The 17783-nt window shown below is 40.1% G+C and overlaps 1 protein-coding gene across 1 annotated transcript in view; it reads left to right on the forward strand.

Annotated features, from left to right (window-relative positions):
* The first annotated feature begins 6104 nt into the window (after positions 1-6104).
* LOC105842585 (uncharacterized) overlaps positions 6105-17783 on the forward strand; it is a 63858-nt gene continuing 52179 nt past the window's right edge. The window contains exons 1-3 of the mRNA XM_038015527.2: positions 6105-6464; positions 10108-10240; positions 10983-13495. Coding sequence (XP_037871455.2) covers positions 6341-6464; positions 10108-10240; positions 10983-13495 — 2770 coding nt within the window. The 5' untranslated portion in view covers positions 6105-6340. The remainder of the gene's footprint in view (positions 6465-10107; positions 10241-10982; positions 13496-17783) is intronic.

Consider the following 17783-nt stretch of genomic DNA (forward strand, 5'->3'; position numbering starts at 1 on the left):
CACCCAACTTGAGATAAAAGTTCTAAGATCTCAGTATAGTTACAACGGCTGCCCCACCCTTCAAACCGAAACGCATTACTCCTTCACGGCAGAAACAGGCAGGGCGGTGGTACCCACCCTACCGGTTTCCTGGTAGCCTAAGAGGCTATTCCAGCTACGCGCAGACGGGTAGGTGAGCTCGCGGGTTTGACCTGAGAGAATTTGTTAACATTAGCCCTAACAAGGGCAGTGCTTCGCTTAATCTACCGTATCTTTTCTTAGCTAGCAAGAGCAGCGCTATATATAACACCGGATCGGAATCTCGACCCACTGAAAAGATCCGGCCAAAAAACTCAGTGGGCTATGTCAGTGGGATCAGGAGAAACTAACTCCCGTTACGCTAAGCTCTTAAGAGTAATTAATTAAGTAATTCTTACGTATTAACATTTCCATTGTCCTTACGCAAAAGATTTTCTGATTTTTTTCACACCCTTATTATACAGCTCCGGACTTTAGTGTCCCTGAATCCTAAATAATCTATTTTTGAGGGTCACTTTTCAACCAACCGTCCCACTCTGACACTCTTTATTTATAAACCTACCCACTAACTCGAATGCGATTCGCGTTTAAATCAATTTAATGTTGACCCATAGTAGCACCCATTTGACATCGCTAACAAGGTTTTAGACATGCTGCTGCAATCTCGGATCTTTAACACCACCAGTTCGTTATACATAAATAAAAGCCACGGGCCAGTGAAATCGATGTTTCGATGGAAAATCGATCAGATATCGATTTCGAACCGATACAAACTTAGTGTTACAGAGGCGACGGCTTGTTTATGTACGAAAGATAAGCTTGGAACTTTTGGTTATACGATCCCTCAAAATATTTAAGAATTACCTATAACTAGTAAGCTGAAGTGGAAATGGGCCGGCCTTATTAACCGGAAAACCTATAACCGTTGGAGTAAGCGTGTACTTGAGTGGAGACCTCGAATTCGCAAAGGCAGTGTTGGACGCCCTCAGGCTCGGTGGAATTATGGTACGGTGCCTATTTCTGCCGTGAAGCAGTAATACGTTTCGGTTTGAAGGGTGGGGTAGCCGTTGTATCTAAACTGAGACCTTAGAACTTATATATCAAGGTGGGTGGCGCATTTACGTTGTAGATGTCTATGGGCTCCGGTAACCGCTTAAGACCAGGTGGGCTGTGAGCTCTATGCAGGGTGGCTGGCAAGACCTGGATGAAAGAAGCCAAGGGTCGTGTTCAGTGGCGTGCTATTGGACAGGCCTATGTCGACAATCGACTGGTATAGGCTAATGATGATAATGAATTCGCTTTAAAAACTAAGATGGAACTTTTATGCAGTAAAGAGTAATTTAAAATCAATGACTAACTAACATGAAACGGAATAGCGATACTAAAGAGAGACAAACAAATAATACCTACAGGATTGTGCATTCTGAGATATCGCAACTTTAGAATTGAAATGGCTTAACTAGAAACTATAAGAAAATGAGTTTTATATATAATACTTCGAACGACTTTTAAAATTAAACAGTCTCTTTTAGTCGAGAAAGGACAAATGTACTCTTTCCATTTATAAAGAGCATATCTCAAAGTATTAGATATAATCAGGGACGTCTTAAACTAGGATGGGGCCCTTGGGCACACAAGAATTTGAGGCCCTTTTGGAAAGTAAAAAAAGCGAGTTATAATAACATTTTTTACTGAGTATGAGACCATTTATTATAGGTAATCAAATACAGTATGATATTAGATGTCATTAATGATATTAGAATGCTGCTGGTTTTTTGGTTACGATTTCGATAAGGGTTTCTTTCGGGATGTCTGTTGAGCAAAATCTTCTATCATAGTCATAGTATATGCCTTGTAAATACCTTCTGATTTCTGATTTGTGAAAAAAGTGTAATGTGCTCGACAAAAATGTTTTGAGAATAGGTAAACGTGTGAGAGAAATTGTCGGTCTTTCGGGGCCCCCTGAGAATTGGGGCCATGGGCACGAGCCCCGTGTGCTCATATGGTAAAGACGGTATTGGGTATAATCGAAAAACAAAAAAAATACAATAAAAAAAGAGTGCGTGTACTTATGTACGCGCTTAAGAAGTTATACTTTATTTTTATTAAATTTATTTCTTTTTTTTTAAATATTAAATAATTAATAATAAATATTTAACGTTAAAAAATTAATGCTAATAACACATTTTTTTTACAAGTGTACATGCGCAAAAGTTCACCTGCGGCTATATTCAGGCTCGCCAAGTTACGTCGGTCGTATTGTAATGAGCGATTTAGTGGGCAACTTCATTTCTGTTAATTTTGTGTCACGGTGCGCCCGCATCGTAAAATTTTACTCTCATCAATTTTTCATTACGCGCATATGGAAGTATAACTTCAAAAATAAATATTTTTGGCGCTTATCAATAAATAAGAATTTTGGATTAAGCCACTTCAATTCTGAAGGTAAGCGTAGCCTTGGGCGTCCCCCTGCCGGGTGGACCGATGACTTGAGCGATATGCTGGAGAAGATTGGATGCGGAAGGCACAGAATCGTACCTACATACATTGTGGCGGACTATTGGAGAGGTCTACATCCAACAGTGGAGATATACAGGCTGATGATGAATTCTGAAATTGCGATATATAGAGGACAATTATTATGCATCTCACTGCTACTAGAATTGTTCGTATGATTTATCTCTCCAAATATAAGCGTTGTGAGAAAAATGAGTGAGCTATACGCATTTAATGCATGGACATTCAGAGATGAAGAACACTATCGGAAATATACGTATGATTAACCCTTTGAGCGCGTCGTTAGATCGACTCTCTATTAATGCGTATAAAATGCGAAGCATCGGAATACCGACTATTGCCGGTACATGGCTCAGCGCGCGCATGTACTTAAACGTTTTTAATAAATTACTAACCATTTGATATTTTTTTTGCTGTGCTGTTAGCATTGATTTTTTCATAATCATTTTTTTTGTGTTAAACTTTTCTATGTCACTTTTTTTTTCAAAAATTCCTTCTCTGCAAAATATTTGAAAATAAGCTTAAACTAACTGAGTAGCACTAAATGAGGGTTTTAAGAAAATAATCATCGAATAAAAGGAGCTTCAGTTCGGGCAGAAGATGTCTGTTAATAAGCTGAATTCGAGACGGTACAGTTATTTCTAAAATGCACTTTTTTATAATTCTAGTTTTTTTCCCTACCTATGCTGATAGCCTTGAGAGGCTATTTCAGCTTCGCCCTAACGTTTGTAGATGAGCTCACGGGGCTCAAACCGGAGAGATGCTAACACTGACCCTAGAAAAGGCAGTGCTTCGCAAAATCTACCACCGGATCGGAAACGCGACCCACTGAGTAGATCCGGCGAGAAACTCAGTGGGCAGTGTCTGTGGGTTAATTCGCTCGACGAGCCCTTCGTCGCAAGCGACGGGTTCGACGAGGACGGTGACCGGTGCTTGTGGTGCCTAAAAGCACCGTTCATGGATCAGGAGGATCCGTAATGACGTCCTTTGGGCGACGTCGACGGTTTACCATTCAGCCTACTGGGTCGGGTATGTAGTTTCCAGCGGCCTCGATGAGAGGGTTCTCATGTCGTGCCGCCTTCTCAAAATGGCGCAGCGATGCCGACTGTAGATACTTACTAACGGAAAATTCTAGTAATATTGCGTATGTGTTGTTTCTGTATGGACTAACCGTGTTTCCGTGGTTCGTTAGAATCAGTTTAAATTTGTCGTTGAAACGCAAATCGATTTGAAATATCGATTTAATTCGCAAAACGTTATCTCTCCCCTAGTCAACAACTAGCAATTATTAAATTTATAATGATTTTTGCGAACGTCGGCAGATAGAAAGATAACAGTGTAATTACATGCGTTACGATACTCTTTGTTCTCCGATTACGTTGTCTTAACATGGATAATATTTTAGTGTGAAGCCTGCCCAATATAGCTGGAGTCTGTGCACTGTGTTTTTGAAGTCGGTGGTCAAACTACTTTGAATCAATTTAACCTTATATAATAAAACTTCTATTGGTTTAAAATGCGATGAAAACACATCGTTTCCCTTATCGCTGAGAGTCGCGAAAATCCCAAGAGAGATTAATTTCTTTTTGATTAAGTTCCATCTGTATCTTGCCTTGGCGTGATGTGTCATGCATCTTGGTGGTGGAAGTCGAGAGAAACTGGACCATTGCTTAGGCTGTGATTGGTTTTCTCCTTTCAAACTTCCCAGCCACCATTAGCTGCTGCTGTTGCCGTCTTTTTGTCCCTGTATTTATGCTTATCAAAATAAATTCAAGATATAACCAAGCTATTACGATATGACCTTCCGTTATCATATCGAGAATCATACGTCCCGTATAGTTTTCGAATACGGAGACTGATGGAAGTACTAATGTTAAACGGAACATAAATATACCTCGATTTATGAAATATAATAACTCAGTACTGTTTATGTTAAGCTCCACCTTATGTTAGGGTTTTATTGGCATTTAATTTAGCTTAGGAATTTCAAACTTGTCTTTTGTTACAAAGTTGACGATTTATTTTAATGTCACCATTGTCGAACTATAACTATTGCTAAATAACATCAGTTGGATCATATTTTTGTTTTTTTATGCCTATTAAGAAAGTTGGTAATGTAATTGTGATTTTTTAAGTCTAGTGGTAGGTTCCACTGTGAGCCTAGAACAAGCACCGTGTAATAATTTGTGTTGCATCATGCCAACGTCCATTAGAATATGTCATTCATACTTCGGTCTCATGTATCAAGGTGATCGGCAGTATTCACATTGTGATCACAATGCTTCAAGTGTTCTAATGTCTTCTGACGGGGGTATGGCAAGGGCCTCGGGGAGACCCATATGCCCGGACTTCAGCTGCCCGCCCTCTCGGCGGCGATGGTGTTTCTGCTTAACGGATTAGCGATGAATCGGTGTTGGTTGGATGATCGATGTAAGATGAAACGAAGAAATGATTAACATGTAGATGGCATACATTTGAGGCAGCTTGCTTTTACTGGTGTGTCCGTCCAGATCCCGGTCCTCTTCTTCTACCTCTTTACCGACGCTCGTTGCCGAAGAGAAGAGCCGCCATCCGTTTTTTTCCCTTGTGGTTTTACCCGCAGGCATGATTCCTATGGATTTGGGTAACCACTTAAAGACGATTTGGACCGTGGCTCACATTTAGGCAACTACAAAAAAAACAAACGGTACATCCATACTAAGCGAACGTTATGCGCAATATATAAAGGTACGTTGACCCGCTGAATTTCAAAGTTTTTAAACTAGGTTTTACAGATTTATTGTGGGAACGGATCCCCCTGCTGTATTCACACACAAAGACTTATTGTGTAAGTGACCGTTAGGATTGAGAGGAAAGATGATGAACCCAAATCGGGTTTCGCAATTTTTGATGATAACGTAAACCGATATGATAAAGCAGTTATTCTAGTTTTTTTTTTTTATTTATTTTTTGCTTAGATATTTAAAGTTAAGTGGTTACTGGAGCCCATAGAAATCTACAACGTAAATGCGCCGCCCACCTTGAGATATAAGTTCTAAGGTCTCAAGTATAGTTACAACGGCTGCCCCACCTTTGAAACAGAAAGGCATTATTACCTCACGGCAGAAATAGGCAGGGTGGTGGTACCTACCCGTGCGGACTCACAAGATGTCCTACCATCAGTGACATTTTATATTATAAGAACCACTAGTGTCCCGATTTTAGATCTCCCTGCATCCTAGCCGCAATCTTTAGTCTATAAATTTTATATTAGGTATGTTATTCCATGTGAAAAACATGGACAGAACCCATTTCAAGACTTTTGCTTTTTTTTTTAATACACTAATACTGGAGTCGAGAAGCCATCTGACCTAAGTCAATAATAATTGAATTATCAGAAAGAATGTGTGCATGCTGGAACTTAAAACTGATTTCGACATTTCATATTTCAAGGCAACTGATTACCCGCCATTACGAACGTCAAACGTCAAGGCAAAGGCTTACTCTGTAATCTTCGAGTAAGTACAAAAAAAGAATCCGGCGATAAAAAAAGCTTTAAGGTTCACATGAGACGCTAAGGAGGTTTACACAGGACTCGCCGGACCGTGAAGTTGTTAGCCACACCTAAAGATCCAAGCCACATTTTATTTGCTAATACAAAACAGTGTGCACGTCTTGAAATAGAAAAAAAATTAGATGTATCTTTATCTGTGCGAATTTAAAATTTGAATTTCAATAGAAAATTATTCGAATTTCGAATTGTTTTCATTTCCGCGTTTTGTTTACGAACCGCTGGTGTACCATTGTGATAAATGGCGGGAATATAATGACAATTATCAATTTAAATTCATTCTTGATTAAAATGTCAATTTTAATAATTCTGTGTCCGGTTCTGTTGGCTGGTGTCCAAACGCTGACTATTGATTCACAATTGGGAACATCCATTGAAGGTGAGTGACGACATAATCCCGCCACCGATAGATGGCGTTGCTTTATTTTGAGTATTGCATGTAGGGTTGGAACATATACTAACTTTTTTATCTAACCGAAGAATCAAAGAATACGTAATGTTTATTTTAAATCTGAAATCCTCGCCACTAACTAGGGTTGCCTAATAACAAAATAGGGCCTTTGATTGCCGTAAAGCAGTAATGCGTTTCGGTTTGAAGGGTGCGGCAGCCGTTGTGACTATACTGAAACCTTAGTACTTATATTTCAAGGTGGGTAGCGCATTTACGTTGTAGATGTCTATGGGCTCCAGTAACCACTTAACAACAGGTGGGCTGCGAGCTCGTCCACCCATCTAAGCAACAAAAAAAATACTAGCTTCATAATTAGCGACGTAACTAATTGTACAGTGTTGATAAAAATCGTGATCTCTATAATACAAGTTCCTATAAATATATTTGTTAGTAGTAATTAAATACGTTTTTATGTATGTATGAAGTCATCGAGTAGGTTTTGGTGAATCATCGAAAAAGTTTAATTTTATTTATTTATTTATTTAAGGATTACCGACAGGGTTTACAGTAAGACATAAAATAATATTGACATGTATAGAGCAATTGATAACTGCAACTCTAATTAGAGGAAATCACAGCATGCATTACATTAATATATCAATAGAGATTTAACAATACTATTAATAATAATAAAAAATTAAAAACAAAAGAAAGACAACAAGGACAGTAATACCCGAGCACTCAGACCAAGACTGAGGCTGAGGTTCAACAACAACCTTGCTACTGTAATAACTAGCAGAGTAATTAGGATAGTGGTTTCAAATTCTCGTCGGGTCAACGTGACCCCAAAAAGGGGCAACCCTATCTGCCCGGAATTGATCTCCCAGTACAGCAGAGGAGATCTTCGTGGCAAATAAATACGTAAATTTAATAATAAGGGAATAATTAAATCGACTGGTGAAAGGTTATTTGGTCTATGCGACATTTTTGCAAATCGTTAGCGTGGTATGGACATGTGATGCGTAGAGAGAAGATGCATGTGACTAAATAGATGTATGGAAATAGTAGTGCAAGGTAGAAGGGGAAGAGGTCGACCGAAGAAGATATGGATGGATTGTGTGAATGACGATATGAGAGAGAGAGAGGAGTGAGTGTTTTTTTAATTTTTTTTATTGCTTAGTTGGATGGACGAGCTCACAGCCCACCTGGTGTTAAGTGGTTACTGGAGCCCATAGACATCTACAACGTAAATGCGCCACCCACCTCGAGATATAAGTTCTAAGGTCTCAGTATAGTTACAGCAGTTACAGCTGTTGAGCTGCGGCTGATAGAAGAGAATGGAAAACTATTGAAGAATTTAAAAATTAGCTGTGCCGACCCTACCTGGTGAGATAAGGTGAAGAAAAAGCGACATTTTTGCAAATTTACAGGAAAGCCAAAAAAAAATTCAAATTTGGAAAAAGTATCATAACAAAAAAATTTCTTCAGCTATCTCAATAAAATAACTAAAGTTATTTGAAGTTCAATTAAAAAAATCGAACTGTTTCACTATTTGGGTCGGAGCATAATGACATAGGTCAGCAGCATCATCTCTGCACTCACACCCTTCTCTCGCACATCCTCTGTCATGCGGCACGTCCAAGTCTTTTTCCAGTCAAATCCAAGCCAGTCAAGTTGCTGTTATTCCTACATTTTGAAATTTATCCGTTTAAATGAGCAAAGTACGTAGTACACACTACTGGTGGTAGGACCTCTTGGGAGTCCGCACGGGTAGGTACCACCACTCCGCCTAATTCTGCCATGAAACAGTAATGCGCTTCGGTTTGAAGGTTGGGGCAGCCGTTGTATCTATACTGAGACCTTAGAAGTTATATATCAAGGTGGGTGGCGCATTTACATTGTAGATGTCTATGGGCTCCAGTAACCACTTAACACCAGGTGGGCTGTGAGCTCGTCCACCCATCTAAGCAACTAAGCAATAAAAAAAAACTTTAGCATCGTACGATACGTTTACACCGGACGATTTATCCTTTAGGCTACGATAACTTCCATCGAATTTTGATTGTCCCATCCCTCATCCCTCATCCCTGCTTAGTGCGAGTTTTTTAACGTTCTCGATAGCGTAAAAGTTAACTCAAATTTGTATGGAGTTGGAACAGCGCCCCTAGCGGCAAACGTAAGCAAACGTTCCAACTCCATACAATTTTGATTTAACTTTTACGTTATCGAGAACGTTAAAGAATTCGCACTAAGCACACTGGTAAGTACGACTGCTTCGACCAGTACGCACTCATCATCATCATCATCATCATCATCAGCCTTTATCTGCCCACTGCTGGACATAGGCCTTCCCCAATGCCTTCCACATAATGCGGTCCTCCGCCTTCCGCATCCAACGACTTCCCGCCGTGCGCACTAAGTCGTCAGTCCACCTGGTTGGAGGACGCCCCACGCTACTTATACCCATCTTATATCATATTATTATATCTTATATATTATATCTTATATCTTATTATTATAGTACGCACTCGCATACAAAAAAATCATAGTTTCAACATAGGAAATTGTGTAAACAGATAATTTCGAAAATTATATTAATAATGACTACATTAGATAGCGGATCTTGCGAATAGAAAATGACCAATGACGTAATATAGTGATTAATTAGCATTAATTATTTATGGTTCAGAGGATTCGTGCGCTTTTTTATTGCACAGATGAGTGCACGAGCTCACAGTCCACCTGGTGTTAAGTGGTTACCGGAGCCCATAGACGTCTACAACGTAAATGCCGCCACCCACCTTGAGATACGAGTTCTAAGGTCTCAGTATAGTTACAACGGCTGCCTTCAAACCCAAACGCTTCACGGCATAAATAGGTAGGTTGGTGGTACCTACCCGTGCGGACTCACAAGAGGACCTACTACCAGTACATTGGGATGTCTTCTTTAAACAGGTATTCAAATAGGCAAGGTCAATGCAGTTCAGTGTCTTATGCTTGTTAGCCGATTTTCACGTTAGCAAACCCTGTGTTTGCTTGGCCCGTTAGGAATGGAATCTTTGGGCGTAATTTTAATAGACTTCATGAAGTCTGATTAACACATTAATGACAATTCACACACGCTCCAAGGACCAACGACGATACCATTTTGATTTGTGGTAGGACGTCTTGTGAGTCCGCACGGGTAGGTATGACCACCCTGCCTTCTTCTGCCGTGAAGCAGTAATGCGTCTCAGTTGGAACGGTAGGGCAGCCGTTGTACTTTAAAAACTGAGACATTAGAACTCATATCTCAAGGTGGGTGGTGCATTTACGTTGTAGACGTTTATGTGCTCCAGTAACCACTTAACACCAGGTGGGCCGTGAGCTCGTATACCTGCAAGGGCAATAAAAAAACCGCCAATTGCCGACTTGACTTGGTCGGATGGTCATAGCTTACTTACGTACTTATATCTATTCATTAATATGCCTAAGTAATCATGGCTTTAAGTTATAGATTTTGACAACGTAACATTTTATTACTTGCACTACTGATTACTTTAAACTGTACGAAAGACGAACAAAAACAGCTTTTATTACTCTACGTAATTTATTCATTCGGTTTTTAGCTTTAGTTTTTTTTTTCTTTCAGATTGCTTCATCAGGCTGTCGATAGGTGAACAATTGCCAAGTACCGCCATCTATCGAAACGTCACCGAACTAATGACGCGAGAATGCGAACAAATTTGCAAACAGGATAAACAATGCCAAGCTTACGATTATGGGTAAATTATTTAATAATGAGAATTAGTATTTTGATTTATCTAAACATCTATCCTTAGTAAGAAGTTAACAGACTTAATTTCAAGAAAATATAACCCTTTAAACATTAAAAACAGATTAGAAATTGACTTGTTAGGATTTAAGTTGTTAATGTGACATTGATTGAATTAAATCGGTTGTCTGATTGATAGTTAAGCATAGCCAATAGTGCCCAATAGTATGCTATTTAATAGAGTAGTACACAATCGTTCCTAATATAATAACATCGTGTTTTCTATTCCAAAAAGAAAATATATTACATCATCGACTATGCCTATATATTGTAGACCTCAAGTTGTTTGTAACTAATATAATTATTGTGTCGCGTGTCGCGAAATGATTTTGATTTGTTGAGTTGTTGGTCGCTAATAAGTTCTGAAATACAGACGTTAAAATGTTATTAAAGCGCCCTCTCTTATTCCCTTTTCGCATTATTAAAATCTAAAATTTAATGAATTGACTACATATAGATGGCGCTGTTAAAAATTAAACTTTAAAGTCGGACATCAGTGATTTCTTCAGTTTTTCGAATTTTTTAATGCAGATTATCGAGTAATTTACATAAGCAATTGAAAATTAATTTCGTAAGCTTTTAAACATAAGAATTCTTTAGATTTCCCATAAGTTAACAGAATTAAATGAAAACCCACTCAGAATTCACAAGACGTTCGCTGGTTGTCAAATTTTTTAATTTATCTTTCGCAGTGTTGGAGCTAAAGGCAACGCCACATGCAACCTGAGTAATATAGACGAGAAAGAGATCAAAGAAAAATCGATACTGGGCCGCCACCCCGACTACGACGTGTACGTGCGGAGGTTCCAATGCGAGCAGTCGCCGCCTTCACCGATGCCGCTGCACGACGACCCAGGTCCTGACGAACAGAAGCGCCCAGATAACCCAGACCGGCCCGAAGGTCCCCTTCAACGCCCAGTCTTCAGACCGGACGACGAAATTTTCAACGATGATTACCTCATCTCCGCTGACTTGAGGCCTTTCGAATCTGGTAAACCGTACAGGCCTGATGATTATTCCAATTCGAAACCGGATAACGATGTTCCTCCGAGTTACGGGTCACACAGACCGCAAGAAATACCATATGAACCTATTAGGCCTGATCACGGTTTCAGTAGACCTCAAGATACGCAGTACAGACCCGAAAGACCAATTAAAAATCAGTCATATAACCAAAAACCATCGGATGAACTAAACTTTCAAGGGTATGGACAACCTAATAGACCAGAAAAACCGGATTATAATTACATAATTAGACCGAACAGGAAGCCTTATCAGAACTCTCAAGACGAAGGTTACGGAAGGCCAGATAGGCCAAGTGATATTGGACATCCTTCAGGACCAATCGGACCTCCAAGTAGACCGTATAGGTTCGACAGACCGAATCGTCCTAGACCGGACAACGCCGGACAATATGCAAGCAATTTCGATCATAGTAGTCAAAATGACAACTCAATTCACGTTGAAATATATGATCCACCACGACCATACAGACCCATCCGTGGTTCCTATTATGGTCATCAAGGATACGGCTATTTAACCCAAAATAGCTACGCTCAAAATCATGGAACTATTACGGAAATCGGTGGCTACAGCCAAAACCCGCCGCTTGATGATAATAGACCCGATCCGACTACTAAACCTTACGGCCAATACGGATATAATGGTTATCGACCTCAAAATTCCAAACCAAACGACCCAACCTGGAACCAGGATTACGATAAACCTGTCAAAGGGTACACAAATCAAAACTCATTTACAGGACAAACCGGTTATGGTTCAAACCAATCCATTAAAGGTAATCAATACGGCAGTCAAAACGAGTATTATCAAAGCCAGAGTGATCAGTCGTCATATAATAGCCATAATCATCATATTGGTTACGGGGACCCCGGGCAAAATGAGCCATACAAACCATCGAAACCGGATAGGCCGAACGATTATCATCAAAGCCAGAGTGATCAGTCGTCATATAATAGCCATAATGATCATATTGGTTACGGGGACCCCGGGCAAAATCAGCCATACAAACCATCGAAACCGGATAGGCCGAACGATTATCAAAGCCAGAGTGATCAGTTGTCATATAATAGCCAAAATCATCATATTGGTTACGGGGACCCCGGGCAAAATGAGCCATACAAACCATCGAAACCGAATAGACCGAACGATTATCATCAAAGCCAGAGCGATCAGCCGTCATATAACACTCAAAATTATCATAACGGTTACGGAGATACCGGGCAAAATCGTCCAAACAAACCTTTGAAACCGGACAGACCAAACGATTATGGCCCAGCTGATTATGGACAGAATTCGTATCAAAGCCAACATTCATACAGTTCTAGTCAAAGCAATTATCACAGCAACCAACATGTCTACGAAAGCCAAGTGTATGGTAGGCCAGATCAAAGCTATAGCAATAGACCAAACTACAAACCTTCTTATAACGACTATGGGTCTTACGGGCAAACGAATGGTCAAAATCATGATCAGGGCAATCACTATGGCGAAACCAACCATGGCTCATATGGTTCTACTCAAAGCTCTCATGGTCAGCAAGATTTTTATAATTCCAATCAAAACTCTTATGGGAACACCCAAAATGCATATCAGGATGATAGGTATAAAGGTAGCAAAGGGTCGTATGGGGGTTCGCAAAGCTCATACCACGGAGTTTCCCAAGGTATAAGTCATGATTATCATTTATCAAATGGAAACAAAGGTTCATATGATGCATATCCCCCTAGTCAAAGTGGTTATGGAGGCCAAAACTATGGTACCCAATTTGACCAGGGTACTAAGGGCAGCTATTCAAATCAAAGCTCGTATGGAAACAAAGGGTCTTATGGAACAAATCAGGACTATAGCAATAGTCAGAATGTTTATGGAACCAGCCTGAATGACGACAGCTACACGACACCGAGCTATGGCTCAAACCAAAACGCAGAGACCAGCCACAAAGGACGGCCCCAAAGACCTAATAACAAAAAACCCAACGATTCACCAGCTTATTATAAACCAAATACAGAGTCGGAGAACCCTGGATATAACGTGAAACCGGTTTACGAGAATGAAATGGATCGGCCCCATGCTCCTGGCTATACAGCTGGGCCGGGGGGTGAGGTGGTGACTTCGCGACCGGTAGCTGTCGGGGATTACGGAGCCGGATACAGGGAACCGGGTAAAGAAGATTCCACCAAAGGTGAGTTTTGTAGCACATATCTTTTTATAACACTCGGCGATAAATATTGCACATCGGCTTTTGGAAGAAGAGACTTTTCGAGTTTTTGAGGGAGAGAGAGTACAGTCGTACTGGTTTCATGAGTCGCACGCATGTATCTCTTAAAACCGCACCCACCGCTCTTGAACAATGTCTGCGAAGCCGAAGTTAGCCGATTCTCTCATACCAAAGGTCGATATGTAATATTTATTGCCGGGCACTGTACGCGCCCATTTTATTTTGAGCGTTATGTATATAGGATGGAGCGAGTGAGATGAGATGAAAGCCTATTTTCCTCAGAATAAACTTGGATCAGCAGTAGCATATGAATACAGTTTTCCGTATTCCTATTTCAACATCGGCAATGTTTATACAGGGTGTGTGCAAAAGGGGTGTCAGGAAACTGATTACTGGACGACGCGCTTTTAGTATCCGGTCCGATCACATGAAGAACAAAGATTAGATCCTCCATGGAATGGGTCTCATTGCTTAGTAGGCCGAAGGACGTTTTTGTTCTTGGAACTTGTCTACAACAAAATCTTGAAAATGTCGTTAGCGTTATTTTTTGTCTATTGCATAGATGCGTTTGATTTTTACTTCAATTTCGAAAAGTTAATGGTCACTGATAAAATGAATGGAAAAAGCGCTTGAGGTAGAAATCTGACAGGTTGGACTCATCAGATCCGTACTACTCCACGATGCTCCACACTCAGCGGCAGATAGGAGCAAATGGCGTCGAGTGATCCACAACACTCTTGTTGCGAGGAAGTGGTCACGACCATTTCTTGGGACTGCGTCCTCTGAAGTTTGCTCTGCATATTGCCTGTCGTAACGTAAACTTTAAAATATTCGATAAGTCGATAAAAATAAAACGCTAGATTAAGCTTCGAAAGTGCTCTGAGGAATTGTTTGAGATGATCGCCTCATCTCCTTTTTATCATCGCACCTCCCGCCATCGGAGCAGAGTTCATCCACATTATCTGGAACCGCTGCGTTCATCGACAGTGCGTTTCCAGAGGTCTTTTTTGCCACGTACCATTCGGCTTTGGAATGTGCTCCCCTCCACGGTGTTTCCCTAACGCTATGACATGTCCTTCTTCAAACGAGGCTTGTGGAGAGTATTAAGCGATAGGCAGCGGCTTGGCTCTGTCCCTAGCATTGCTGAAGTCCATGGGCGACGGTAACCACTCACCATCGGGTGGGCCGTATGCTCGTCTGCCTACAAGGGCAAAAAATAGTGTTTTTAATGATTGTGAATAACGAAATGCACACGTACAGGAAGCCCGATGGTATGTCTCTGTCTGCGGATACGCTGTCGGAAAACTGCCGAACATTTTCCCGTGAAATCAACATGACCTTTAATAACCGGACACAGAGCAGCTGAACCGGACTCGGTCTATTGTTTTAAATCATTGTACTGATTTGTTTGGTATTCGACATTCACATTGCTACGTCTGATGGCCACTCGCTTTGGTTACGTGTTTTAATTCGGTTTTGTTCGGTCAAACTTTAATGCGATCAGAGATAGAAAAGCTTTGCTATTGGTAGAGGATCATACAGGATTGCTGTGAGCCATTATGGGCGATACAAACCATCCGTAATCATGATACTTATTATCCAAATTATTTAAAAAAAATTTTTTTCCTATCTAGCTGAGAGCTTTGGGAGGCTATATCAGCGTAACCTTAACTAGTAGGTGAGCTCACGGCGCTCAAACCTGACGACGTTGCCAACACGAATCCTAGCAAGAGCCGTGCTTCGCAGAATCTACCAACGGATCGGAAACGCGACCCACTGAAACTCAGTGGGCTGTGTCTGAGGCTTAATTTACTCGTCGAGCCCTTCGTCGCCGGGTTCGACGAGAACGATGACCGGTGGTTGAGGTACCTAAAAGCACCGTTAGTGGATCGGGAGGATCCGAAATGACGTGCTTTTTAAAGAGAGTAATCTCCAAAGAGCTTCTCGCCGGATCTTCTCAGTGGGTCGCGTTTCTGATCCGGTGGTAGATTTTGCGAATTACTGTCCTTGCTAGGGCTAATGTTATCACGTCCTAGCACAAGCTAGAGCCCCGAGAGCCCACTTACTCACTCGGTGACGCTGACATAGCCTCTAAGGCTACCAGCTTAGGTAAGATAAAAAAATATTGAAAATGACATTCAAAAATTTCGTTACATACATATCGTTTTCTCGCATTACAACTGTATAATCTCAAAACTTACTAATTTTACAGGAGAGTGTTTTAAAGGTTTAACATGTGATATTTTTAATATTAATCTTCTTTGCAACATTTATTTTTTATTTTTTACCAGATACATTATCTCTCTTTTAAAGTAAGATAAATAAATAAATAAAATAAAATAAAAAAGCCTGTATTTCCATATCCTTAACTTTCATTTCCAATGTGGTATTTATTTGTTAATGTTTAGTTACTTTTTGTTATTGGATATAGACTCCTCCTCGGGTGAAGGCCTCCCCCAGTCCTTTTCACTGATCTCTGTCCTTGCCGATAGTTTGCCAGTCCTTTCCTATTATTTCGGTTATGTCGTCATCCCATCGTTTTTTTCGGTCTCCCTACCCTTCTTTTGTCAATTGGCCCTTTCCAGATTGTAGTGTTGACTGTCCACCTGGTGTCTGTGTATCTCAATACGTGACCTGCCCACTGCCATTTCAATTTTAGAGCTTGTGTGAGGGCATCTGTTATCTTTGTTTTTTGTCTAATTACTTTGCTCCTGACTTTTTGAATTTTTCTTATGTTTAGGGTACTTCTCTTCATAGCTCTTTGTGTTGCTGTGATTCTTTGTTTTGCTCTTGTCGTGTATACCCAAGTTTGGCAGCCATACAGTAGACAAGGCAGTATACACATAGATTATACACTTAATATATTTGTATACAGGTATGTTTGTTCTTCTTTCAATTTAGTCTTCATTGTGCGTTTTTAAAAATGACTAGAGGTCCCGCAGTAGTCGAAATTCGACTATAATTAATTGGAATTGTAAGTTTGTACACTATTATGATTGTATTTTATACTTCTATAATCACAAATTTCGCCAAGACTACACTATAAAAAATATTAACAAAGACAAACAATATTTAATCTATTTTCAATTTGACAACAGACGCCAAGAATAAAAGTTTGTCAATAAATAGTATGCATGCGTGTGTGCATCAAAGACATGGTATGTAGTGTGTGTAATGTTTTCTTTATTGATTTAGTGCATCTTTTATGCATTATTTAAAAAAAAAATTAGCATTGTGCACTTCTTCTCTATATTCTCTATAAGTGTGGAAAATTTCATACTCCTCCGTCCGCGCAATTTTCGTAAAAAGGGATGCAAAGTTTTTGCTTCACGTATTAATATATAGATATTTGTTTGCCTAGATAGATGTAGCTGTGTACATATTCTATAGTTTTTCCTTTTACATTGACGGGTCGTTCTATTCTAAAGTAAGATAAAATGATGTAATAATTTTGATAATAGTAGTCAAAATATAGGAAAACTAAAAAAAAAACAAAAACTTCGCTCTTTTGACAGTATTTATGAGAAAAATACTGGTGATACCAAATGATTCCGCATATTAACTCAGTTTCGAATATTTTTGGAAATTGTACACTTTTAATGCGAAAAGACGATATGTACCTAGCCAATGAGAGCGCGTTAAAAATATTCATTTTTTAAACTAGTTAGTGTAGTTATTACTACTTAACTTAGGAGCTAGTAAGACAAATTGCGACTCGAGAAATAATTTGTCTACGTTTTAATGCGAAACAATTCTATATGCTTTGATGACATAATTCGTGGGCAGCCTTCGGAGCGGCCATCACGCCTCAAAGCACAATCGAAACATTAGTACGTAACGATGTGCTTAGTGCGAGTTTTTTAACGTTCTCGATAGCGTAAAAGTTAACTCATATTTGTATGCAGTTGGAACAGCGCCCTCTAGCGGCAAACGCATTTTTTTCTTCTTTTTCTTACCTAAGCTACCTTGAGAGGCTATTCCAGCGTAACCTTAACTAGTAGGTGAGCTCACGGGGCTCAAACCCGACGCCGTTGCTAACACGAACCCTAGCAAGAGCAGCGCTTCGCAGAATCTACCACCGGATCGGAAACGCGACGCGAAGATCCGGCGAGAAACTCGGCGAGCCAATTCATGGGTTAGGTTGCACGTCGAACTCTTTGTCGAGTTCGACGAGTACGGTTACCGGGGTCCCTAAGCCTGCTCCTAGTGTTAGAGCTGAAGGCGTCTAATGCAAAGGTTATTGGATCTGATG

The sequence above is a fragment of the Bombyx mori genome, chromosome 2 (genome assembly GCF_030269925.1).
Source record: "Bombyx mori chromosome 2, ASM3026992v2".
NCBI classification, from domain to species: Eukaryota; Metazoa; Arthropoda; class Insecta; order Lepidoptera; family Bombycidae; genus Bombyx; species Bombyx mori.